This window comes from Canis aureus, chromosome 1 (assembly GCF_053574225.1).
Source record: "Canis aureus isolate CA01 chromosome 1, VMU_Caureus_v.1.0, whole genome shotgun sequence".
Lineage (NCBI taxonomy): Eukaryota > Metazoa > Chordata > Mammalia > Carnivora > Canidae > Canis > Canis aureus.
Genome location: NC_135611.1, coordinates 112,900,039 through 112,927,103, shown reverse-complemented (window position 1 = coordinate 112,927,103; position 27,065 = coordinate 112,900,039). Strand labels below are relative to the sequence as shown.

The following is a 27,065-nucleotide window of genomic DNA, read 5'->3' as shown; positions in this document are numbered from 1 at the left end:
GCAGCCTCCCTGACTGTCATGACCCAGGAGGCCCTGTCCAGCCCCCACCCTGGGCATCTACACATGGTAGGGATACCAAGCCCAGGCAACTTCAAAGGCCCCACCTGAAAGAAGGTCATGGTGGAGCCAGCATGGATGGTGCCATACTCAATGTTGGTCTGGTCTGCCAGGTCGTCGGCTGACTCCACGGGCACCTCCATGCGCTGCACGGTGAGGAAGGCAGCCAGGTTGGCCGTGTAGGAGGAGATGATGATCAAGGTGAAGGCCCACCTGAGGGGTAGAAAGACTGAGCCACAGTCTGGAGCCATGCCTGCCACCTTCCCACTGTGGCCATGCACCCTGCTGGTGGCGCCCATCTCAACGACCTCAGCATTTGGAAGGCTCAGTGACTGCTGACTTGTGGGAAGGCTGGAAGCACAGATTTTGGAGCCAGACTCTCTGGGTTTAATACTGCTTCCAGAGACTTCCACTTCCAGATATAAGAGAATAATATATCCTGAACATACTGTCCCACTGTGAACAACTAGAAAACTGAACAGAATAGAGAAAACTATTTAAAGACACAGGACAATAGGCATCACAGGACTGTAATCCCTGAGGAAAAAAAAGCAATGAAGTGAGACTTATCATTGCCCAGGCTGCCTAGCTGAATTTAATTTATAGACTGCAATGCCAGGAAGGGAAGCCCAGTCTGGCAATCACACTGAGTTGCAGAGGTGGAGATCAGAGAGGCCAAGGTGGCTAGAATTTGTGGGACAGAGAAACCAAGAAGAGGGAGTGGCACAGAAAAAGAGGGTTCCAGAAATCTGCACAGAGCCCCCTCAAATCTTTGGCTGAATATTGATCCGTGCATGCATAGGGTCAAACTCCAAGAGGCCAGAGAAGAACTGCTTTCAAAGACAACAATTTTTAGGGTTCATACAGCGCTGGGAATCTTTTGAGCTCCTTCCAGTAGTGAGATCTCACTACTCTGAATACATGAGATATTCAGTAAAGACCCCCAAAGACAACCCATTACAAATAGAGTTAAGTCAGCCCTAGAATAAAGATTATGCCAGACCTGGCCCCAGTGAGCTGAAAAACAAGTCTGAAAAGGATCAAAATTACCCACAAGAATTTTAACTGCCTGTTAGAGAAAGTCTAAGACTCTTTAAAGTAACACATTCAACAATGTAAATGATGTAAAATTCAGTGTCTGCCATCCAGTAAAAAATTGCCAGATATACAAAGGTGCAAGAAACAGGGTACTGGGTGACACAGTTAACTGTCTAACTCTTGGTTTCAGCTCAGGTCTGATCTCAGGGTTGTGAGATTGAGCCCCGCATTAGGTTCTGTGCTCTGTGCAGAGTCTGCTTAAGATTCTCTTCCACCTCTGCCCTTCCCTCATGTGTGTGCCCACTGCTTGTGCATGCTCTCTCTCTCTCTCTCTCTCTCTAATCAATCAATCTTGGGGGGGAAAGGCAGCCAAAAGAGGGAAAACATGCATAACAAATCAAAATAAGAGTGACATCAGGGGTGCCTGGGTGGCTCAGTGGTTGAGCATCTGCCTTTGGCTCGGGACGTGATCCCGGGGTCCTGGGATCGAATCCCGTATCAGGCTCCCCACACGGAGCCTGCTTCTCCCCTTGCCTGTGTCTGCCTCTCTCTGTGTGTCTCTCATGAATAAATAAGTGAAATCCTTAAACAAACAAACAAAAAAAAGAGTGACAACAGACTTCTTGTCAGAAAGTGTAACAGGAGATAATGCAATAGGCTGCTGAAAAAGAAAAACAACCTGTCAATCTACTATTCTATATCCATCAAAAAGATCCTTCCAAGAAAACACACTAAAAATTTTCATACAAACAAAAGGTGAAAGAATTAATTGCTAACAGATCTACACTTCAAGAAATGTTATGGGGAGTGGTGCCTGGCTGGCTCAGTTGGAGGGGCGTGCAACTCTTGATCTTGGATTGTGGGTTCGAGCCTCATGTTGGGTGTAGAGATTACTTAAAAATAAAATATTTTTTTTAAAATAAAAGAAATGTTATAGGAAGTTCTTCAGGTAAAAGGAAAATAATACTAAATGGAAATTTGGATGTACACAAAGCACAGAAATAGTAGATGTGTGGGTATATATAAAAGACACATTCCTCATTTTAAAGATAGTTTTACTTTTTTAAAAAAAGATTTTATTTATTTTAAGATTTCTCTTTTTTTATTTTGAGAGAGAGAGAGAGAGAGAGGAAGCAAGCAAGAGAGAATGAGCAGAGTAAGGGGCAGAAGGAGAAGCAGACTCACCACTGAGCAGGGAGCCTAATGCAGGACTTAATCCCAGCACCCAACAGATCATGATCTGAGCTGAAGGCAGACACTTAACCAACTGAGCCATCCAGGCAACCCTAAAGATTTTATTTTTAAGTAATCTCTATACCCAATGTGGGGCTTAAACTCAACAAATCAAGAGTTGCATGCTCCACTGATTAAGCCAGTCAGGCACTCCAAAAAAATGTCTTTAAAGGACATTTATTGTTGGGGCACCTATGGCGCAGGTTGTGATCCCAGGGTCCTGGGATGGAGTCCTGTAACAGGCTTCCCACAGGGAGCCTGCTTCTCCCTATACTTATGTCTCTGCCTCTCTCTCTCTGTATCTGTCATGAATAAATAAATAAAATCTTTAAAGAAAAAGGACATTTATTGTTTAAGCAAACACACACACACATATAAACCTAATGTGTTGTGGGGTTCATAAGATAGAAGTAATACATATGATAAGAGTAGCTCGATGGATGGGAGGGTGGGACAGAAGTATATTGCTGTAAGTATTTTGTAATCAACTAAAGTTGCATATTGTAAACCCAGAGCAAGCAACTATTAAGAAAAATTTTAAAAGAAGTATGCTTAATGAAGCAGAATCATAAAAATCTCAATAAATCCAAAAGAAGGTAGAAGAGGGAAAAGGGAACCAAAAGAGATGGGACAGATTAAAAGCAAATAGTAAGTTGACAGATTTAAACCCAACCATAACAGTAATTGTGTTAAAGGTAAATGGTCTCAACCAGGGGTTGGCAAACGATGGCCCATGGGCCAAATCTGTCTTGCTATCTCTTTTTGCACAGCCCACAGGCTAAGAATGGTTTTCACATTTTTAAACGTTTAAAAAGAAATTCAAAGAAGAGCAATACTTCATGACAAATGACATATAAAATGCAAATTTTAGTGTCAGTGTCCACAAATAAAGTTTTATTGGAACATAGCCACACTCATTCATGTATGCATCATCTATGGCTGCTTTCACAATACAAGCAGAGCTGAGTAGTTGTGACAGTGACTGGATGGCCAGCAAAGCCTAACGTATTTACCATCTGGCCCAGTATGGAAAAAATTTGCCAGCCCATGCTCCAAGGCCTAAGTATGTGATGCCTATAAGAAACTTGCTTTAGATATAATGATCCAGGTAGGTCAGAAGCAAAGGAATAGAAAAAGATATGCTATACTAATATTAAGCATAAGAAAGCTGGGGTGGCTAGGGGCGCCTGGGGGGCTCAGTCCTCTGTGCAGGGTCTGCTTGAGATTCTCTTTCTGCCCCTTACCCGGCTAACACATACACTCTCTCAAATAAATCAATCTTAAAAAAAAAAATAAAGAAAGCTGGAGTGGCTATATTAATATCAAATAAGGTAACTGCAGAACAGGCACGTTACCAGGAATAGAGAGGCATTAGATAATGACAAAGGGATCAATTCATCAAGACAACATAACAATCCTAAACATTTATGCCTCTAATTACAGAGCTTCAAAATTCATGAAGCAAAAACCCTTAGAACTGAAAAGAGAAATAGATATGATTTTTCCACAATTACAGGTAGAGCTTTACCCTCCTCTCAATAATTGATAGAACAAGCAGACAGAAAATCAGTATCGATACAGAAGCCTTGAATAACACTATCAACCTACTGGCCCTAATTGCCATTTATGGCACACTGCACCCACCAACAGCAAGTTCTGTGCAAGTGCACGTAGGACACTTACCAGGATAGACCATCTGCTGAGCCATAAAACAAGTCTCAATAAATTTCGAAGGATGAAAATCCTTCAGAGAATGTTCTGACCACAATGGAACTAAACAAGAAATCAATAATAGAAAGATCTCTGGAAAATCCCCAAATCTTGGAGCTATCACTGCCTGGCTGTGTGACCTTGGACTCATCTGGGAAGTAAGTACAACCGCAGGCTGCCCCTCACGGGGCTGTTTTAAGAGTGAGCCACGTCTGGCACAGAATGAATGTGGTGCAAGCGTATGCCCTCACTGTCTTGGTGACTTGGGAGAAGAAGGTACCCATCGACCTCGCCACAGAGCCCAAGAGCAGCCACTGGTCTTACCCTGACCCTCTCTGTCCTCCTGCCTGGCAGGTGAAAGTGGCTCCCTGCAGAGGGTACAGATCTGTGGGGCAGGAAGACAGGGAGAAGCTGAGGGGCTTTCTGGACCACATCCTCCCCTAGCAGGGAATAAGGAAAACAGCAGCTAACCTTCCCTGAGCACACATGCACAGTTCTGTGTTAGGCATGGGGGTGGGGGTAGAGTGGAAGCCAGAGGGATGAATAATACAGCCTACTGCAAAAGAAAGTCAAAACCCGACACACAAAGACCTGGGGTCTGACACAACTCCCTGGAAACCAAGTCTCTTCAAATCAACCCCAAGGGCCAGTGTCATTTGCTCAAGACAGAATGATTCAGTGCCTAGGACACACCAGGCACCACCTCGACCCCAAGGATACAGCGTGACTGACTGGTGGTGGGGACTGCAGGGGAGGTAGGGTGGGAGAGGCCACTCACTGACACGGAACAGGGGAGCACAGATGGGGAGTCTGATGTGGGAGTAAAGATGTGTGCTGTGTTTGGGGGTGCTGTTGGCACACACGGAGGGGGTCTGGAGGGGAGAATTTGATGTCAGTTCCAAAACACAAAGGGAGCTGGAGCTGGCTGAGAAGGCCTCAGAGTGTACAGAGCAGGGGTTTCCCTGGTGGGGAGAGCCCCCTAGGGCACTTGGTTAGGTGTGGGGCACCCTGGTGGCTCCCGGTGTCGGTGGGTAGGGACAGGTATGCAGCAACGCAGCCCAGTCTAAACAAGAAAAATACAGTACATGATGATCTGAGCCTAACTCCATGGTAGATAAAAACCAAAAATGTTTTTTGCATGGTGATCACAGAAACTGAAGTTTCCAGAAGCGCATCTATTGTTCAGATTGAGGAACAACTGGATGTTGTGTTTGAAACTTTGCCAAAAACCCTTCATTGTTTGGAACTCAGGTCTCTGACAGCAGCCCTCCTCATGGTTTCTGAATCACTAAACCAAGACTGTTGGAGGAGTTGAGGTAGTAAATCATCATGCTCATGGTGATTTGTATTTGTACAAACATACTCATTTACCAACTATTTTAAGGTGTCAAGTCTCAGGGGTCGACACAATTCTATTAAATGGTCTCAATTCTCGTAATTCCCAATGTGCCCGTAATAAGTTGGTCTGAGCCTTGCATTCTGTCTTCTGGCAGGGCCCCACCCAAGCATTTATGCATTGCTATTATATTATTCTATCATAGATCACTTCCCTTCCTCCCCTTTGTATTGCAATCAGGGCGTATTACCAATTTGTTTTAAATCATGTGTAGGCAGGTGTGTAAGTAGATATATTACCCTTGAATTTCATCAGGGTGGGAAAGCAGATGTTACAAAACGTTCATGGTAAATCAAGGGCATTGGGTCTGGAGGTACTGACACATCACTCGTGTGGGGTGAGAAGCTGGGTGAGAGAGGGCAAGGTAGAGTGGGGCTGTGGTCGGGCATAACCTCAAAACCATGGATTGGAGGCAGGGCTGCCCTAAATGATGGTGAGCCCTTGGGTAGGGCCGTAGGAGGCTGTAGCCCCAACAAACACCAAAGATGAGGGGTCCAGGAGACCAGTTTGGGCCCCGCTGGCAGCCAAGTCCCAAGGCTACTGGCATCGGACTGCTGAGTCATCATGCTGGGGTCACATTTAGAGACTAAGAAACCTCTGTTGAGACATCCGCTGGCCGAGTGATCGAGTGAATGTATGAGAGGACAGAGGGTGAAGACAAGAGTGAGCTGGGGTCAAAGTCTCCGGTGGGGGGTCCAGGGGTGTGTGACTGGGGGCTTCCAGGGTGATGGTGATGGGTACAGGCAGAGAATGCCCAGCTGGAGAAGGGGTCCCTGACCGAGGAGCAGAAGGGATGGCCCACAGAGAGGAGGTCACCAGTCCACCACCTGACCTGAGGACCCAGCCAGATTTGTCACAGCACCTAGCCTGTCTGGAATGCTCCTCCCTCTCCTGGGCAGGGAGGCCTCTATTTTAGCCTTTAGGACTCAGCTAGATGTCACCTCTTCAAGGAGGCTTCCCTGAGCGCTCATATTCCCTACTGTTCTCTCTCCCCCTGCTCTGTTTGCTTCAGAAGCACAGTTTGCCTGTATCTAATATTTCATTATATTAACACCATCAGTAAGTGGCAACTGGTGTATGTGGTAGGCCGAAGGACCTCCGCCACCAGAGATGTCTACATCCTAAGCCCTGGAACTCACGAGTATGTCCCCTTATGGGGTAAAAGGGCCTTTGCAGATATGATTAAGTTAGGGGATTTGAGATGCAGAGATTATCCTGGATTATTTATTTGGGGGGCGGGCCAGCCAGGGTCCTTATAAGTGGAAAGAGGAGATCAGAGCCAGAGAGAGAGATAGGAGGATGCTATGCTGCTGGCTTTTAAGACAGAGAAAGCAGCCATAAGCTGAGGAATGCAGGTGGCTTCTAGGTGCCAGGAAGGTCAGGCAAACAGATTCTCCCCTGGAGCCTCCAGAAGGAGCCAGCCCTACCAACACCTGGACCTGAGCACAGTGAGATTTCGGATTTCTGACCTCCGGACCTGTAAGAAAATACATTTATGTGGTCTTAAGCCACTAAACCTGTATACTTGTTGCAGCAGCAATGGGAAACTAATACAGAGCACGTGACACTTGAAACGATGCCAGACCCGAAATGTTAAAAAACTGTCATCAAGACTCAAAAGATGCAAAGCCAGCGGACCAAGCGAGTTGCCAACGACTCACTATATGAGGGGGTTAGTCCCACTCACTTGGGAGAGGAAAACCTGCCACCCATTAAACGTTAGTCTTGAACAGGTTTTGGATCAGACGACATCTTTGGGATTTATTTATTCTTGGGATAAAAGATGACGTTCCTGTGTTTATTCGTTTAGCTATTTATTCTTGGCTCCTCTGCCTCTTGAGGCCGGATGCTTCACCTGAGGGCCTGACACAGGGAGGGGCTTGAGAAGCATCTGCTGAATGGCTGTTGATGCATAATGAATCCTAAATGACAGGGAGAAGATGAGGAAGACAGTCTTTAAGAAGGCCCTAGGGAGCAGGGCTGGGCTCAATCGGCTGGAGCTGGGGGCCCTGGGGAGGAAGCCAGCCTAGCTCGGCCCTGCCTCTGGAGGAGTGTGTGGTCTCAGTGCTCTAATGCATAAACCCAGGAGAAGGTTGGCTCGTCTAGTGCTATCATAGCTCCTGAATTTTCAAGAAGAGTGAGAAACCTGGATTTGTGAATGAATTTGCCCAATTTTTAAATGTTACTAATTCAAATGTTTAAAAAACGGTGGGCCAAACGGACATGAATTGACAGTGTCCACTGTCCAACATGTGGCTTCTTGGAGCTTGTCATGGGGATAAAGTAAGCTCTGTCCAGGTTACTAGGGTCCCTAAGGGAATTTGAGGGAGCAGGTATCCCTAGACAGTGAAGGCTGCCCAGGTCTCTGTGACCACAGGGTCTGTGCAGGCCAGCAACAGCCACGCTGATGCTGCTCCAATCATCATCCTCATGTCAGCAGAAGCACTTTTGTATATCAGCCCAACTGAATCCTTACAACCTGAGACATGGGCATTTTTATCTGCGTTTTTCAGATGAGGAGACTGAGGCATGGGGGCAGAATGTGGCATACCCAATGTCACACAGCTCGCAGCAGGCAGGGCTGGGGTTCAGCTCTCCCCACCCCGTTCCCTGTCACACAGCTGGCGGAGGGGGACCGGAATCCACCCAGGACACAGATGGGGCTCTCCCCACCCGGGTGGGACAGACAGAAGGCTGCTCACCAGACTCCACTGACACAACGTGTGGACAGCGCCCGGGGCATGATCTCTGAGCCCTGCTGCATGAAGCCCCCCACGGGGAACCAGAGGCTGTTGCCCAGCGTGTACTGGTTCTCCAGGATGTGGGGGCGCGCCCGCAGGCACGGGTGTGGGTTGTACCACTCGTAGGGGCTCAGCCTGTGGAGAGACATGGGAGTGAGGGGTGGTAGGAGCCAAGGGAGGGAGAAAGAGGAGAGAAATAGAGGAAAGAGGCAGAGACACCGTGATGAGAAGAGATGAGGGGCAGTTAGAAAAAAGAGGGAAAAGAGAGAGATGAACAGAATGAGACGCATACACAGAGAAGAGGTGGAAAGAAACACAGAGAGACACAGAGAAAGAGGGAGAGAGAGAGAGAGAGAGAGAGAATGGGAAGGGGAGATGCCCAGAGAGAGAACCCCAGAGCAATAGTCAGAGCTGCAGGGTAAGACAGGGCCTGCAGACAGGGAGAGAGGGCGAGAGGAGGGCACGGAAATCCAAAGCCTGGACAGACAGTGCGCGTTGGCCAGACGCCCTGGCCTGTGCCTTTTCCTCGCCTCCTCTTCCCAGGCAGCAGGCAGTGGACTCACCGGGCAGCCAGGAACAGGACGCAGCTGACGGCCAGGTAGGCGAGAAGCATGAAGAGCCACACAGCAGGCGAGAAGGGGTCCAGGAAGGAGAAGTAGCCAGGCTTGCGGCCCTGGGGGGAAGAGGGAGTGAGGCCCAGAGCCACCCCAAACTGAGTCACATTCCCAGCCCCTGCCCCGCTGGGTGCCCATGAGCACAAACAGCCCATCAAGGAAGGTCCAGCCCACAGCATCTGCTTCCCTGGGGGGACACAGTTGTCAGCCCCACAGCCAGCTTCTGCCCCACAGCCTCCACATCTCCAGAGGAGCCGTACCATGTGCACTCGGTAGAGGATGCTGATCCCCAGGGTCATGAAGGGTTTGGAGAAGTCGATGACCTTCTCCCGCTCGGCTGTGATGGTGAATGCAGCCACAGCCAGGTCCGCCTTCTGCTGGAGGGGAAGCAGGGCAGGGGCAGAGGGGTGGGCCAGGGAGACAGACGGGCAGTTAGGGAGAAATGCACAGAAAGAGCTACCGAGAGACCAGCAAAGAGAAAGGAGGGGGACGGAAGGGGCCAGGAGCCCGCGCTATCTCCAGCAGCACCTTGGGGCCAGAATCGGACCCCTGTCACCACATGTCTGCGGGAAGACGCTCCTGTGACCTCTTCCCTGCCCGGCTGCCCCTCCTCATCCTGTCAAGTTCATTGTTAAGGCCCTGCTTTATAAACTCCCCGGGGACCTGCATATCTCCCACCTCCTTCACTGCTCGGTCCTAGAGAGCACCTGCCACTGATGCTGAGATGCCAGGACGCTGACCCACTCAGGCCTTGGTTTCCTCTCTTGTCTTTACAGTTAACAACATGGAACATTTACTCTGCACTGACTTTGCACCAGGCTCCACCCTAGTTAACACTTTCTATAGATTGCCTTGAATCTTCCTTCCAACAGCTCCCGAAGGGCCACTATTAGCCCTGTTTTATAGATGGAGAAACTGAGTCTCAGAGAGGCCAAGGCACTAGTCAGTAAAGGCAGGAGCCAAGGGACCTTAAGGCAGAGATGGGACCTCTCCTGCCACTGGCAGGCACTGGTGACTTACGTGTGTACATAAAGGCACCCCTGCCCCGACATAGGACCGGCGCCCAGCATAACTGACATAATGACCTTGGGGGAAGCTACATGTCTTGAGTGGGGGAGGGGTACCCAGGGTCCAGGTCTGAGGTAGTGAGGGTGGGGAGTGGGTGCGGCAAGACAGAGAGAAGGGTTTGGGTTAGGGTCTGGCTGGCATACCCAGAATCCCTAATCCAAAAGGATCATTTTTGCTCTAGCCCAAGTGGACTTAGCCGGCCTTTAGCTGTGGGCCAGACATAAGCCTGGGAAACACCCAGCACTTTGCACACCCTTCCCGCCACACAGGCACACATACACACTGCACACGTGAGCACTGCCCACGGTCATGTGTATGCCACCGCTGACATGTGCACACCACACCACATCCACACACACGTGCTAAGACACAGGCTGACCCAGAGGCGGACCACGGATGCAGGCAGACAGACTCCTGCCCTACACACAGTGTAGGGAGGAGTGGAGACACAGGGTGGAGGGGCATTCCCTAGAGGCACACGCGGCTCTCACATGCGTACATACATGACGGAGCAGGCAGGGCAGGGCAGGGCGCTGGAAAGGGCCAGGTGCGGGAATGGGGAGCCCCGGCTCTGCCCTGAGTTCGCTGGGTGACCTCGGGCAGGGGCTTCCGCGTCTCTGGGCCTCAGTTTGCTCATCTGCAAAATGGGGGTGGGGGTTGGACGAGATGTCTCACACAGCTCTCTTGGTCCTGGGGTTGCCACCTGGCTCCCAGGATACCCCTGCCAGGCCTACTGACTATCCCTCAGGCCTCAACCGGATCCCCGAATTGACTCTAAATTCAAGCAGAGACTACCCATGGGGCTGAAATAAGAGAAGAGGTCCTGGATCACTGGCCCAGGAGGAGACACACACTCACACAGAAGCAGCTGAGACTGAGAGCACACGAGGTAATACAGGTGTGGACAGAACTGGGGCGCAGGTCAGAAGACAAGTGTGGGGCGAGGGAGATAGCACCAGCTCCAGGGTGACGTGAGAGCTGGGAGAGGGCACAGCCCCACAGCAGGATCCAGAGTTGGGAGGGTGCAGCAGGGGCCCAGAGCCTGGCTAAATTTGGGGCATACCCTTGGGAATTCTTGATGGTGACAGTAAGGAGCATCTTGCCACTCTCATGACTAATAGGTGAACTGCCAGGAGCAATGTCGCTATTACAGGAATCCTATTACTTTTATGCACCCACGGGATGTGTGCCCTGGGAAGGCCCTCCATGGGGGCCCGAGTCTCCACTTCGGAAAGCAGGAGTCAGTGGCACTGCAGACAGGGCTCAGGAAGGCGCTGCTGGACTCTAGTCCAGGGAGCCCACTTGCTCCCTCCTTTCTGCTCCATCCATGCTCGGCTCCCTAGCCTCCTCACCCACTCTGGACACCTTGCCTCGAGCCAATACCTAGGCCAAACCTGCTTCTTTCCCTTTCCCGAATTCTCCACATCTCTTCCAGTAGGAAGGGCAGCGGCTCTGCTGCCAAAACATAACTCTGGTCTGTCCACTTCCGTCCATCCCCTCTGAACAGGCCCTGACCATCAGAGTCTCTCTCCTGACAATCCTTTTTTAAAAAAATATTTTATTTATTTATTCATGAAAGACAGAGAGAGGCAGAGACATAGGGAGAGGGAGAAGCAGGCTCCCCGACGGAAGCCGGATGTCGGACTTGATCCCCAGACCCAGGATCATGCTCTGAGCTGAGGGCAGATGCTCAATCACTGAGCTACCCAGGCTTCCCTCTCTTCTGATAACCTTATCAGCTACCTCACCAGCCCCCTGGCCACCACTCAGAACCCCACAGTCCAGAGGGAAAGTCCCCTGTTAAAGAGCCCCGAGTGGCTCTGCACTGCACCTAAAACAAATCTTTTCCTGGCCAAGAGGCCCTAGATGATCTGAGACCCACCTGCCTGCTGACCTCACCTCATGCCCTCTCCCCTCACCCACTTGGCTGCAGCCACAATGACTGCCTTTTGCTCTTCAACACAGAAGGCTCATTCCCCACCTCAGGGCCTTTGCATGTGCTCCTCTGTAGCTCTTTCTCACCACTCGAAGTTTAGCTCACACTTCACTCCTTCAGGCCTCCCCACAGAGGCCTCTAGATGCCATTTACCCCTATGCCAGGGTCTTCTCTCTTGTATTACCCATTACCCTGCTTTATATTCTGCTTTTTAGCAGTCCTGGAGATGACCCTGCCTGTTTGCTTATTAATGGACCAGCTTTCCTACTAAATTATAAGTTCCCTGCCTATCTGGTTAGAGGTGTACCCCAGGATCTACAGAGGGGTTCCCAACAAATATTGCTGGATTTTGACCAAGCCTGGCCTCTCTGAATGGCACCCAGGGCTGTTACAGTTCCCTAAAATATTCCTGGGCCTCTCGCCCCCTCTCTCACACCAGCTGCTTTCTGGCCTCTGCATCACTGAACACACCATTCCTTTTGCCCGAGGCATCCCACTCTGCCCTGCAGAACTGGATCTCACCCACTTCTACAGGGTCCCTAGCTTCCCTCCTCTGCAGCACCTTCTATGGATCCCCCACATGCTCAACACCCTTTGATCTATCACAGCATTTAGCTCAGTTTGGAAAACATCCGTTCGCGTCTCTGCCTCTGCAACTAAACCTGCAAAAGCAGGCCCAGCTGGACACATCATGTATCCTCTGAAGAACCAGGAATGTCACCCCTCCCCCAGGGGCCTCCCAGAAAGTCCCAGACAGAGAAAGCTCTCCTTCCCTGTGCTTTATGGAACCTTACATGGCTGCAGAGGTTAACACTTATGCAGCATGTGACTCCTGGCCACCATTTTAGGGCTTTCCCTCCCAAGAGTAGCTTACATAGTCCCCAAAGCAACCCTGTCAGAGGGACCATCCTTCTCACCATTTTACATGTGAAGAAATGGAGGCCCCCGCTGATACCGGGATTCAGAACCAGTACCCCTCTAGGGGCTTCACCTGTCCACTCTCCCCACCTTCCATGGCCGGGGGCATCTGAGGTCAGGGCCCAGGTGTGTGACTCCTCTCTGGTCCTGGGGAGCTCGGGAGATGGGCACTTTGCAAATGACTAGAGTGAATTTGAACTTCTCGTCAACACACAGCAAACTCAGTCCTCACCCTCTATCCATGTCAACCTAGGCAGAAGCCTCCATCCTCTGCCCAGCATTGTCCCAGGCAGAAGCAGACAGGCATCCTTGACATCCCCCCACCCCTCACTGCTTCCATCTTCAAGCTCTCCTGATTCTGCTCCCCAGACACCTCTAGAATCCATCACTTCTTCCACCTTCACTGTTCTGCTCCAGCCCGGACCACCATGTCTCAGGACTGGAAAGCTCAGCCAGCTGCCTGAGGGACCCCCCAAACTACAGCCCAGTCACAGCAGCCCTGCTTAAACCTGGCAACAACTCCCACTCTCCTTAAACTGTCATCCCAACTCTTCTCACTCGGCCCACTGAGGCCCTGCCCCACTCAGCCCCCACCCCACTGCTACATACTGAGTGCGTATGTACAAATTCATATGTTGAAATCTTAACCTGTAACATGACAGTGTTAGGAGGTGGGCCTTTGGGAGGTGAGGAGGTCATGAGGCTGGAGCCTCATGAATAGAACTGGTGCCCTCATCCCATTCCATCCCTCCACCATATAGGCATAGCAAGATGGCCATCTGTGAGCCAGGAAGAGGCCCCTCATAGACACCAGATCTGCTGGCACCTTGATTTTGGACTTTCCCAGCCTCCAGAACTGTGAGAAATAAATTTCTGTTGCTCGTAAGCCACCCAGTCTGTGGTATTCTGTTACAGAAGGACAAACAGACTAAGACACCCACCATGTTGCCCTGTGTCTCCCCGTTGCAGCCACTCTGCCTATTCTCTCTGGCCATCCACTCATTTACCTACTTGACCAATATTTACAGAACACCCAACACTGACCAAACATGGTTCTACCTCTGGGAACCCAGCAGTGAATATAAACATATAATGGTGGATAGCGACAGGTGCTATGAAGAAAAACAAAGCAGGGCAACATGATGGAGACTGCTGGAAGACACTAGTTTGGACACCACCACCCCAACCCCCCACCCCCACCCCGCCCCACTGCAGGGAAGTCTTGAGTGAAGCAAAGTGTGGAGCAAGGCCCAAGAAGAACCAGGGAGAAAGTCCCAGGCTGTGAGACAAGCACATACAGCCCCTGTGATGGGAAGGGACTTATAGTGTCCCGGGTGGCTGGAACCCCCTGGGAGGGTAGAGCAAGGATTGGAGCCCTGCAGTGCCTGGCACACATGGGAAGGGGACTGGATTCTACTCCAAGGACAACAGAGGATGTCACATCGGAGGGTGTGTGCAGGGGGATGACGTGATCTGGCCACTGTGAGAACAGACCACGGGGGCAACAGTGGAAACAGAGTTCCCAGGGACAGAATGAAGTCCGTGGAAATACCTCTGGGGGTGGGGCTAGGTAGTGGTGGAGTCAGGTGGCAGATTTAGATTTAATTCTGAAGGCGGACAGATGAATCCTTAAACCCTGCAATCTCCTTCTACGATCTCCTTAGGGCCTTTGGAGCTCTGCTTCTCCCTCCTCCTCCTCACCCTTGATTTCCTGGCAGAGTCATCTAGTTCTTAGAGGTTTACCTCCACAAGGGGACGCTGACATTTAATCTCTGGAATGAAATCAGGAAAAATCTAAATGATGAGCCATCTGTAGAAATGACGGGACGGGGAGGCTGTCTGAATGCCGAAAAGCCAACCAGAGCACTTGTGAGCATGCATCCCACCCCAGCCCCAAGGTCGCCCCCTCTCCCTGCTCCACGCAAACCACGGTTCCGCCTCGCCGGCAGCTCAGGGTCAGACTCTGCCAACAGAGGGCGCAAGCGGGCTGCTGCAATGCTGGAGGAAGGCGAAGGGACCTGCTCCTCTGTGTGCCCCTGCCTCCCCCACCTGGTGGTGCAGGTGCTCCACCCCTGCAGCAGCTATTCGTCCTGAGGCTGCAGATGAATCCATGAATCCAGTTTGTGGCTTCCCTGCAGAACCGACCTCACTGAGCCCCTCTCCGGGAAACCAGTGCCAGCCAGTGAGCACCTTCCTCTAAGTTTCCAGTAATTTCAGCTCCTCTCTCTGTCCCTTCAGAACTAGGGATGCAGCCATTTCCCGCCTTGTGACCTCCACAATACCTGAGAGCAAAGGTGTGCAAACTGCGGCCATCAGGCCAAGTCCAATGCCTGATTTTGTGAATAAAGTTTTATTGGAACATACCCACTCCCATTTGTTTAGGTATCACCTGTGACTGCTTGTTGACTAGTGGTGACACTATGGCCTGAAAGCCAAACCTACTTATTATCTGGCCTTTACAGAAAAAGCTTGCTGATCCCTGTATTAAAGGTTCAACTTTAACCTTCTTAGTTACCTAGTTAACAACTTTATTCCTAGTAAATAATTCTCTTCATTCAAACATTTGGCCTGCCTTGTCTCCTGGCAGGACCCCGACTCAAGCAGAAATGACAACAGCCAGGTCCCCAGAGGACACAGGCCACATGGTCACTCACCATTCAGCCTCTAGGAGGACCCAGTAACGAGCATTTTCTCAAAAGGAGACTAGATAGCCACAGAAGAGAGCACAAACCACTCCAAAACCCCAGAGGTCTCCGCTGTGAGTCACCTCTGGGTGTCTGTGTCCCTATTTGCCACCAGCGCCCTGCATATCCCTGGACCTGCAGGGGCATCAGGCCCAAGTGGCAGATCAGCTTGCACACAGCTGGGACTTGCTGCAGAGCCTTCGTGTGCTCTAGGCCTCCCTCAAGATGAAAAGCCATGTTGGTTGTTTAGTAAACAGGTTGAAGCCGCACACAACTTACGCCCAGATCCCCAACCCCACCATACGTCACCAGTACCAAACAGTGGCCCCTTCTCAGAGGTCTGGGTTTCAGTTCTGTGGGACCTCTTATCCGAGTTTCTAGGTTTTCCCCTTTTCCAACTGCCTCTCTTGTCCTCTTAGGCCTCAGGGTGGCGGCCATTTCCTGCAGCCCTGAACCTGTAACCCCTCACTTTCCTTTCTATTCTTTCAGTTATCTGGCTCACCAGCTTGACACCTAGGTAACAATTCTTTGTATCACATCCTCTCTGTTCAAGTAGCTGATGTGATTCTGTTCAAGTACCTGGGGCTATTTTTTGTCTTCAGATTGGACCCTGACTGCCAGATGTCAGCAGCAGGTTTACTGCCAACCCCTTTAAATGTGACGTCCTGCTCCCGAGATCCGATCAGTGTAATGTTGCCAGGGTAAGTGGACCAGCATGACCCCGGGGCCACTGCCAGGATCAAATTCTCTGTGGCCTGTGCAATGGCAGAAGGCGAGGGAATGGGATGTCACCCTGAGACGAGACTGAGGCATTTGGTGGGCCTCAGGAAAAAGCATTTGCCAGATCAGGAACACACACCAGCTGCCAAGGGCCTTGTTGACTTGCTCCAATAAAGAGACTTCATTTGGGCCAGCGACTGCAGTTGGAGTCGCTGCCTGATTACATTTACAATAATCCACAGTTGTCCAAGATCCATCTGCCTTCTGCATAGGCCGAATCGCCCAGTTGACGGTAGATGAGATCACTACTTCTGCTTCTTTCAAGCCGTTAATGGTGGCACTAATCTCTGCAATTCCCCCAAAGGATGTAGAACTGCTTTTGGATTACTATCCTGGGAAAGGCAGGGAATTCTAGGGTCTTCCACTTGGCTCTTTTACCATAATGGCCCTGACTATATGGGTCAGCAAGCCAGTGTGGGATTCTGCTGGTTGTCACGTATGCCTCTTCCAATTATACAATGGGATGTAGGAAAACTCAGGGTGGGTCTGTGGACCTAGCAGGCCCGTTCTGAGTTGAGCTTGGGCTTAGACTCTATCACCCAACTACATAAGACTCACTGTGGTCCACCAGGCAAAACAGGAAAAATCAAAGTGACCTATCATCTATAAAAATGATGACAGTGGGTTGAGGGGTGGGATGTCTAAATCTCCAAAAGCCAACCAAAATCCTCTGTGTGAGAAAAAGCCTGTATAGAAACTGCTCTAGCGGGATCCCTGGGTGGCGCAGCGGTTTGGCGCCTGCCTTTGGCCCAGGGCGCGATCCTGGAGACCCGGGATCGAATCCCACGTCGGGCTCCCGGTGCATGGAGCCTGCTTCTCCCTCTGCCTGTGTCTCTGCCTCTCTCTCTCTCTGTGACTATCATAAATAAATAAAAATTAAAAAAAAAAAAAAAAAAAAGAAACTGCTCTAGCTTTTCTGAAAGCGGTTCAACAATATATAACAAAAGCCATACAAAGGGTCCTCTTTTATGCAGTCATTCTATTCAGAGAATCGGTCCTAATCAGCTGCAATGCAGTACAAAGATTTGTGCATAAAGATATTTGCTTCTGATTGTTTATATCTACACAAACAAATAAAAATACCTGGAAACAACTAAGTACAAAAACATGCTTCAATAAACTACAGTCTATCCACACGGGGATTAGTATGCAGCCAGGTAATGTTCTGTTTAGGTGGGAAAAATAAGGTATTATTTTTGGCCTTTGAGATCGGCAGAGTTTTTTTTTTTTTTTTTCCAAAAGATTGATTATACCGCTTGTTGGCAAGAGTGTGGGAAATGTGACATTCCCGTGCACTTTTGGGGGGAATATAAATTGGTGGAACCTTTCTGAACATCCATTTGGCAGTCTCTGCTTAAAACACATTCGTACTCTTTGACCCGGCGCTTCCGCAGTTTGGAGTTTCTCCTTTAGGAATACACCCACAAATCCACAGGCCCAGCTGATGGTGGCATCGTCTATACCAGCAAAAACTGGAAACCACCCAAATAGGGGCTGAGCTAAATAACTCACGCTCAGCTGCACAATGAAATCCATATTTCTCCTCTCGAATGTTAGTCACCCCAAGCGATCCACGCCCAGAGATAACCCTTATTTCCCCAGACCCAAACCAAACTGTTCCTCCCACATCCTCCCCAGGGTGGGAGCCAGCCTCATCACCCACTCAGCTGCTCAGGCCACACCCTGAAATCACCCTTGATTGCCCTCTCCCTCTCAACTGCACCCAACTCCAGTACGAGCCCTCATCTTCTGTCTTTTGAACCCTCTAACGGATTTTTAACCAGACCATCCTGTCTCTACTCTTGTCCTACTACAGTTATTGCTCAAGAGAGTAGCCAGAGCAATCATTTTAAAGTGATTTAAAAATTAGTCAAGGTCATATGTCCATATAGTGGAACATTATTCAGCCCTAAAAAAAGAATGCGGCGCTGATCCGCGCTATGACATAGATGGATCTTGAACATGTGATATTGGACCAAAGAAGCCACACACAGAAAGCCACATATTGGGTGATTCCACTTGTAGGAAGTATCTTGAATAAGTAAATCCACGGAGATGGAGAGACTGGTGGTTGCCAGGGGCTGGGGAAAAGGGGAATGGGACCTGACTACTTAATGGCTATGGGGATTTCTTTAGAAGGTCAAGAAAACATTTTAGTACTAGGTAGAGGTGATGGCTGCACAAACTACTTGCCGCTGAATTATACACTTCAAGATGGTTAATTTTATGTTATGTGAATTTGACCTCAATAAAAAGAGAAAAAACAAATTAGATCACAGCATATTCTCTGCCTACACTCTTCCACTGGCTTCACACACAGTGAAAATAACATCCCAGTTCCTTGTCCACAAGGCCTCCATGATCCAGGCTCTGCTCTAGGGCCTTGTACTCTCCCTCACCACCCCCTCCAAAACCCTGTGAAGGTAGTATCATCCCCATTTCAAGAGGAGACACTGAGTCCAGAGACATGATGTGCCTCTCAAGGATCTCATGGGAATGCAGACAACTGAAGCTGGCTCTTTCTAACTCCTAACTAGCTCATGGCTGTAGTAGCCGCAGCAGAGGCCACTCAGACCCCCTCCCTCAGGATCGGGCACTCACTAATCCAGCTGCCAAGCATGCTGGTGGGGATCACTCTCCGCTTGGTGGCTGGAAGAGCCTCCTTGAGGACAGCCCCCTCCCATGACAGGTTGGTGGGGCATTTACAGGCCTGCCCCCTCACCTCGGGAGCTTTGATGGCCAACTGAGGCCCAGTCTAAGTGCACTGCAACTCTACTCCCTCCTCTGCCCAGGCTTGCTCCTTCACTCCCTCACAGGGCTGATTTCCAAGTGGGCCTTCAGCCTGCTAAAGTCTACCTCAGGGTCTGCTTCCCTGGACCAACCTAAGATATCTGCTTTGCCCTTGAGAGAAGGGCCAGAGAGCACAGGCTTTCTCCTGGGGGTGGGAAGGTGTTCTGGCTACACCATGTGAATGACAGGCCAGACTTGTACCACAGGAGATCCTACTGGAGGACAAACCAGAATGGAGAGAGATGGGAGGCCAAGAAGTCAGTGAAGAGCCTGGTGAGAGCCTGACTTCGTGCCATGGCAGTAAGGACAGGGAGAAGCCAATTCCAGCAATGGCCACTGGGTGGAATAAAGGGACTAGAATTTAAGACTGGCCTAGGGACGGGTGGGGTGACTGGGGAGATTCCAGTGCCCTGGGCCGTCTTCCATCTGGAAGTCACTCGTCAGCACCAGGCCAGCCTGATGGGGGCCAGCCCTGGCTGTGACAGCCACCAGCCGTGTGGCCTGGACATGGTACCTTGGTGTCTCACTCTCCATTACAGAAAACAGGGCTAATACCAGGCCCTCCTCATGGGGTGGAATTCATACAGTTCAGAAAGCTTAGCCAAGGCCCTGGCACAGTGTGAGTGCATCATCAGGAACACTCTGGGCTTCCTGAGGACCTGCTGGGGGTCTGGGAAGGGCCTTGGGTCAGACACACCTGGCTGCGCCCCATGGTGAGGGGAGGCAAGTTCCTTCCCCTCTGAGCCCCGGAGCAGCAGTGGGAAGACTGCGATTTTTAGGACCTTTAAGTAACACTTCAAAAGCCTCTGGCATGTGGTGTGGTGTCAACAAAGGCAGCTGCTGCCGCTGCTGGGAGGCCATGGCAAGTACCCGCATGAAGCTCCGTGTACTCGGCCATCCCACGGGCAGCAGGAAGCTGAGCCTCTGCAGGGCCAAGCCCCGCCCATCCTTCGCGCTCCTAGCCTGCTCCTCCTCCAGTGTTCTCTCCCTAAATGTCATCGCCGCCACCCAGCTGCCCAAGCAACGAGCAACAGAGAAACTCAGTCCTTTCTCCCGTGTCCCCCCCCCCCCCCCGGGCAGTCACCAAGCCCTGGTGCTCACAAGCCTCCCCCTGTCTCCATCTCTGCTATCCCCATACCTCCCTGCAGGTCATCCTGCTGCCCACCCCCAATCCCAGTGATTCTGAGACCTTTGGGGGCATATGCTGTGAGCCCCCTGCTCATGGCCAAACTCTTCAACCTGTTCAGTAAGAGCAAGGCCAGGCCTGACTACTGTATCCCCAGGGTGTAGCACAGGGCCTGGTATACAGTAGGCCCTCAGTAAATGCTAGCTGGCTAGGGAACACACAAACACATGAATGTATGCATTGGCCACGTCGGTATTATTAATATATACCAGTATTATTAGTATTCTTATTAATATGTTAATATGAATATAAATAGAACACATGCTTATAATACACACTACCTTCCGGGCTCCATTCTGAGCCCCAGAAATAACTTGTTTCATGCTCAAGACAGTGGTGTGTACTAGCCACTCTTATTCCTCCAATTTACTGCTGAAGAAATGATGTTAACAGAGTGGTTGGTAACTCGCCCAAGGTCACACAGCTAGTATGCTGCAGAGCCAAGATTCAAATAGGACTCAAGATCACAATCACAGCAGCTCATCAGAAAAGCTCCCCCCAGCCTCTGTGCTATGCTTGCCCCAGACACCATGGTGCCCGATCCTAGCTCATGCTGTAGGATAGGCCTGAAGCTCAGGAGGTTAAGACTCTTCCCCCAGGTCATGTGGCCATAAATCAGACTATCCCGCTACTTCTTTGTTGAATAAACTGGTATTCTATTTATAGTGACTGGTTGGGGGCTACTCGCCCGCAGTCGGCTTACTTCCGGACCCTGATGAATGTTAAAAGTTCTGAACCTACATAACTGAAGACTAGGACGTGGAAATGGAAGTCACGGAGAAGCTGGCCAGTCGGGTGGGTGCTGGGCCGACAGTGCTCCATGCCCCCTCCCTTCTCAGACTCTGGCTCTGGGACCTTTAAATCCACCCAGGATAGATGCTTTCAAATAGGCTGGCAGCCGTGGGGCAGTGCCTCGGGCCTGCTCATGGGGTGAGGTGGGAGAGACTTAACCACCAGGACCCCAGGGACACCCCTACCCCTCCCTCCACCAGAGCTATTCTGCTTTGTCTGGGGTTCTGAGGGTACTTTCAATTGGGGGAAAAAAGGTTCTGCAGTCAAAACAGCCTTTGAAAATCGGTGCCCTAAGGAATAAATTGCCCTTGTCATGCAAAACGGCCTTCTCAAGTCTACCCTGGTGACATTCAGGGGCTTGGAGGCAGTGAATTCTGGGATGGAAGAGACAGGAGGGTAAGGATCCTAGATGCCCTCAGCCAAGTCCAATGTCAAAGCTTCCCTGACTGTTCGCAGCCACAGGTCCTTAATATGTACACCTGCCTGGGGTGTCTGGAGCCTGTTTGTCTAGCATAGGACAGTCCTGCCTCCAGGTACTTGCCCACATGGCTTTTTCCTGCCTGGAATGAAAAGAGGGAATACACATTGAGATCCCCTGCCTCTGACAAGTGACATGTCTGGTGCTGTCTCCGTTTCCTGAAACCCTCCTGACAGACCTGTGAGGCATCACCATCTCCATCCATAGGAGGAGAAAAAGAGAAGTTAAGGAAAGAGAAACAACTCACCTGAGGATTCAAACCCAGACTGGTCTGACTCCAAAATATTTTTTCCACATTATCCTCACCTCCCACCTCCCACACCCTGCCTCTCTCCCTTTTCCCTTCCATCCAAATCCCACCTACAATCAGGTCCCTTCCAGGGCACCCCACTCTCCCTCACCCTGATGTCCCTTGTAGAAATGCCATTTCCTCCACTCTGAACACATTCCCCTGCCCCCACACCCCCTTCAGCCCCCTGTTGAACCCTTCACACCCTTTGGGAGTCTGTTTGGACTTCACTTTTTCAAGGAAGACCTCCCTGGATGCCTGGCTGGATCAGGAGCCTCCCCTGGGTCCCTCCTCTGAGTTTCTCCCATCATAGCCCTGAGGGCTATCTTGTAGGTCATTTGCTTTCCTGAATCTCAAGGACAACCTAACCTTTTGAGAGCAGGGTCCAGATCCACTATATCCTATGCCCAGCATGGTGCAACATACGCATTAGGTGCTCAATAAACACCTTCTGAGTGTGGGGACTTGTGAGTTCAACGCATAGCTTCAATGTCTGCAATGTGCCAGGCCCCCCTGGCAGGGGCAGGACACAGCGTGCAAGCGAGCGCCATCCCTGGCCTCCCAACCTAGGCCTGCCTCCTGCGGGAAACCTCCCACCTCTACGGTCTTTATCCAGTTCTAACTCCATGGCTTTTTTGTTCACTCAAAAAATTCTGAGCACCAGCCAAGTCAAGGTGATGCTAGAGGAGCATGCAGCAAAGCAAGACAAAGGAGGTGATACATTGTCTCTCGTCCCCACCTGCCCCGCACCTGCCCATGACATTCACCAGGTACAAGAACACAGCGCACCTCTTGTTATATGCCAGAGTGCTTGGAGCAGCCACTGGCTGCTTGCTTGCCGGCCTCCCCATGCCCACCTGGGCCACAGCCCCCTCCCCAGACCTGGCCCAGCCGTACCCGGTTGATGAGCTCGCCGACCATGCCCGTCCAGGAGCCATTGGGCTCGGGTGCCCCGTAGAGCCCATCCTCCACCAGCCGCAGGCGGTAACGGAAGCGCAGGAGCTCAGCCAGCTCTCGCAGCATGTCCACACAGAAGCCCTCAAAACGCTCATTCCCAGAGAGGGCCTGGAAGTTTGGCCGGCGCATGACATACGGGTTCTCCTGGGAAGCAGCAGAAAAGCGAGGTCAGAGACTGAGCATCTAGGGGCTGTTTGGGGATCCCGGAGCCCGGGCTGGGCCGCCAGATCAGGAATCCGCCTCAGCGTGGGATGGAATCGCTGCATCCATTCCTTGGCTACAGATGCTCAGAGTGCGGAGTAGGCCTGGAACATCGGGGCAAAGTCTCCAGACGATGTCCCCGCCCCCCAGCAGATCACAGGGAGCTGTTTTAATCTCCACCAGCCAACCTGATCAATCGTCTCAAACCCAAATGCCTACCAGTGAGGCAGGTTACCTAATAGTTAATCACACTGGAAGGAGATTATGCCAAACTAAAATGGGGGCTTTCAAATTTCTGACAGGACCCACAGTAAAAGATACCTGTTACTTTCGGATGCAAATCACACACACACACACACACACACACACACACACGCTTAAATAGACTGTTCTTCAAAATGGTCCTTACAAAAAAATGGTTCTTACCCTTAGTGACTAAAGGCAGCAGACCCTCGTTATTTTCTCTCCTGCTCTACTTCACTTTTTTTTTTTTTTTAAGATTTGATTTTTAAGGGACACCTGGGTGGCTCAGTAGTTGAGCGTCTGCCTTTGGCTTAGGTCGTGAGCCCGGGGTCCTGGGACCGAGTTCCACATCAGGTTCCCCATAGGGAGCTTGCTTCTCCCTCTGCCTATGTCTCTGCCTCTCTCTGTGTCTCTCATGAGCAAATAAATAAAATCTTTTAAGACAAATTTATTTTCAAGTAATCTCTACACCCAACATAGGGCTCAAACTCACAACCCCAAGATCAAGAGTCACATGTTCTACTGACTCTGCCAGCTGGGACTGTGCCCTCTACTTTACGTCTGCACAAACCTGTAGCAACACACTGAACGGACTTGATGAGCTAGCAAGGGATCACAGGGTCTGCCCCGCCAGGATTTAGCGCCAGCAGACGCCACCATGAGGGAAGCAGGCCTGAGATGCCAGATGGCCCAACGTCAAGAATTCTGGACTCCTCGGCTGTTTTGTGAAATGTCCTGATTATAAAGGTTAACAACAATTCACATTCTAATACCAATTCTTGCGATGCTCTGCAGGCTAAATAAACACCTCAGACTCTGTACAGGTTTGCTACCTTGATACTTATTTCTGAGGGGTTTACTGGAACCCCCAATGCAGCAAAAATAAGTACAGAAGAAGAGAAAACGTGCCTAGGGCTAGTAAGATTAGGCGTATGAAAGTGATGTCAACAAAAGGGATGCAGTTATTATCTTAATAGGTGTTTGTATGGTGTCACTTCAGACTTAAGAACAAAGGAAGTTAGGAGTTAGGACATAGCAGGGAGGGCTTTGGCGAGAATATCTGCAATGGTGGCCTCGCACTGAGTACCTCCTGAGTGTAAGCACCCCCCATCCTGCGCTGAGTGTGCTGCATGTGCTCTCTCGAACAGGTTATTTTATTTTTTAAAAGATTTTATTTATTTATTTGACACAGAGAGACTACAAGTAGGGAGAGCAGCAGACAGAGGGAGAGGGAGAAGCAAGCTTCCTGCAGAGCAGGGAGCCCAATGTGGGGCTCAATCCCAGGACCCTGGGATCGTGACCTGAGCAGAAGGCAGATGCTTAACTGGCTGAGCCCCCCAGGTGCCCCCCAGAAGGATCACTTTAACTCCTGGCAGTGACCTTATGCCAGAGGCATTATCAAACTCAATTTACACATGTGGAAACTGAGGCTCACGGAGGTCAAGTAAGGTGATTTTTACCCAGTGACAGGTACTATGAGGCCAAGTCTTAGTATAGGCTCTGGATTCCCGGACCACACAAAGCCCCACAGCTGAGGGGTAGTGGGATGGAGGGAAGTCAGTGCTTCTCTCTCTTCACCAAGCCGCCTTTCCAAGCCCAAAACTGTGGAACGGGGAGTAGGAATGTGAGATAATGCTAATAATAGCATCAGTAGCTAGCATTTCTTGTAGGCTTGCTGTGTGACAGCTATTCTGTCAGCGTGGGAGGTCGGTATTATTACCCCTCTTTTAGAGATGAGGACACTGAGGTCCCAAGAAGTGAAGTAGTAAGTGGCTGAGATGGACAAGTTGGTATGACTCCAAAGCTCTGCTCTTGAGCCCTGTGCTAGACAGAATTCAAGTGGACAGAATCAGAGAGCAACACAGGAGAAGCCAGAGGAGGGACCCAGGACAAGTATCAAAGCAGGAGAATCAGAAGTCAACACTCCTAAAAAAAAAAAATAAAATAAAAAAATAAAAAAAAAGAAGTCAACACTCCTGTAGACAGGCACCAGCATTGGAGCTGGAAGGCTCTCCCCGAACTCTCTGGACATATGGAGTAGGGAACTGAAGCTCAGGGAGGTCAAGTGTTTTGTCTGAGGCCACACAGCTGAAGCAGGGGAGATGAGACAAAGCTGGGACTCAAGATGCAGTAACTGTGCACTGTGAAGCCCTTGGTCCTTCCACCAGGCTCATCTGTTCTCGGCTGAGGCACTTGGGTTATAGATTTGGGTTCAAGGCCTCAGGATTGGGGTCTGGGCTTACAGAATCAGAAATAAGCTGGGGGCCTATGAACAGAACTCAAGTCAGAAAACAATGATCTGGAGGGGGGCATCAGGGTGGCTCAGTCGGTTGAGTGTCTGCCTTTGGCTCAGGTCATGATCCCAGGGTCTTGGGATGGAGCCCCATGTCAGGCTCCCTGCTTGGCGGCGAGTCTACTTCTCCCTCTCCCTCTGCTGCTCCCCCTGCTTGTGCTTGTTCTCTCTCAAATAAATAAAATCTTTAAAAAAAAAAAAAAAAAAAAAAAAGGAAAGGAAAAGAAAACAATGATCTAGGACTCAACACAGGGCGCCAGACCAATAGAACCCAGGGTCTTAGGGAGCCTCTCATCCAGGGTTTTCAGATTGTTCAGAGAGTCTTCTGCGGAAGCACTGCAGACAGACAGTGGGCTGGTGCTAAGTCTGATTCTAAGAATCCATCCCACAAATGGCTGTGCATCTGTACACAAAATGTACGCCCGACAGAATCATGGCAGCACGGCTCCTAGTGGGAACAAAGACTGAAGCTGCCTAATTTGGGACAGGTTAAAAAGATTATTGATGTCATCAAAGACTCCTAGGCAACTACTAAAATAACAAGTTCTATCGGATATATTAGGAGGAAAAAAAAAAAAACCCAAGCTACAGAACAACGTGTACAATATGCTACTCTTTGTGAAGGAAAAAGTGAGGATGTGCTTGTATATGCACAGACATTTCTGGAAGGATGTGGCCTCTGAGGAAAAAAATGGGTGCCTGGAGTGTAGGGAGCCTGGCTTTTCTCTCCTCACTCCCATGTGCTTTCAATTCTATTTTACATAGCTTGGTATTAACTTCTGTGCCTCTCCCGATGTGATGAATTTTTTTAATTAAAATTTGTAAGATTAAATATTAAAATATTTTAAAATTTTGAAGTAGAATATTTAAACGTATACAGAAATGCCAATGGTCAGAAGAGCCATAGCAATCCTAAAGAAGAAACAGGAGGATTGACTCTAGAGGTATTAATACTTAAATTAAAGCTATGATATTTGAGGGGTGCCTGGGTGGCTCAGTGGTTGAGTGTTTGCCTTTGGCCCAGGGCATGATCCTGGGGTCCTGGGGTCGAATCCTGCATCAGGCTCCCACAGGGAGCCTCCTTCTCCCTCTATGTCTCTGCCTCTGTCTCTGTGTCTCTCATGAATAAGTAAAATCTTTTTAAGAAATCCACACAAAATGAATACATTCTGCCCCCCTACCTCACATGGTACATAAAAATCAATTTCATGTGGATTATAGATTTAACTGTAAAAGGTACAACAGTTAAGTTTTTCGAAAATGAATAGAAGACTATCTTTGTGACCTTGGAGTAGAAAGAATTCTTGAATTCTAAAAGCATTAATCAAAAAGGAAAAGAAAATCACAGATAGAATGGACTTTAGCAAAATTAGAAATCTTCTCTATCAAAAGACAGAGTGCAGAAGCAAGCCACAAAGCACAAGATATTTGCAATACATATATCTAGTAAGGATTTGTATCCAGAATATAAAAATAACTCACAAATTGATAAAAAGTTCATATATCCCAATATTTTTTTTAATTAAAAAGAAAGATAAAAAAGAAAGAAAGAAAGAAAGAAAGAAAGAAAGAAAGAAAGAAAGAAAGAAAGAAAGAAAGAAAGAAAGAAAGAAAGAAAGACTCCAACAGGGGACTTCCCAAAAGAAGAGTATCAAATGGCC

At 49.8% G+C, this 27,065-nt stretch overlaps 1 protein-coding gene across 6 annotated transcripts in view; it reads right to left on the bottom strand.

Annotated features, from left to right (window-relative positions):
• The window catches only part of GRIK5 (glutamate ionotropic receptor kainate type subunit 5), a 54,018-nt gene that overhangs the window by 8,016 nt on the left and 18,937 nt on the right, over positions 1 to 27,065 (bottom strand). For 3 of the 6 annotated variants that reach the window (XM_077850244.1, XM_077850247.1, XM_077850254.1), the window contains 5 exons: positions 22,608 to 22,811; positions 9,050 to 9,166; positions 8,739 to 8,848; positions 8,137 to 8,310; positions 105 to 270 (listed from right to left, as the gene is read on the bottom strand). In XM_077850244.1, coding sequence (XP_077706370.1) covers positions 105 to 270; positions 8,137 to 8,310; positions 8,739 to 8,848; positions 9,050 to 9,166; positions 22,608 to 22,811 — 771 coding nt within the window. Of the gene's footprint in view, positions 1 to 104; positions 271 to 8,136; positions 8,311 to 8,738; positions 8,849 to 9,049; positions 9,167 to 10,360; positions 10,495 to 22,607; positions 22,812 to 27,065 lie in introns of those variants that run through there. The other 3 variants (XM_077850240.1, XM_077850258.1, XR_013353418.1) reach the window with 3 other exon arrangements.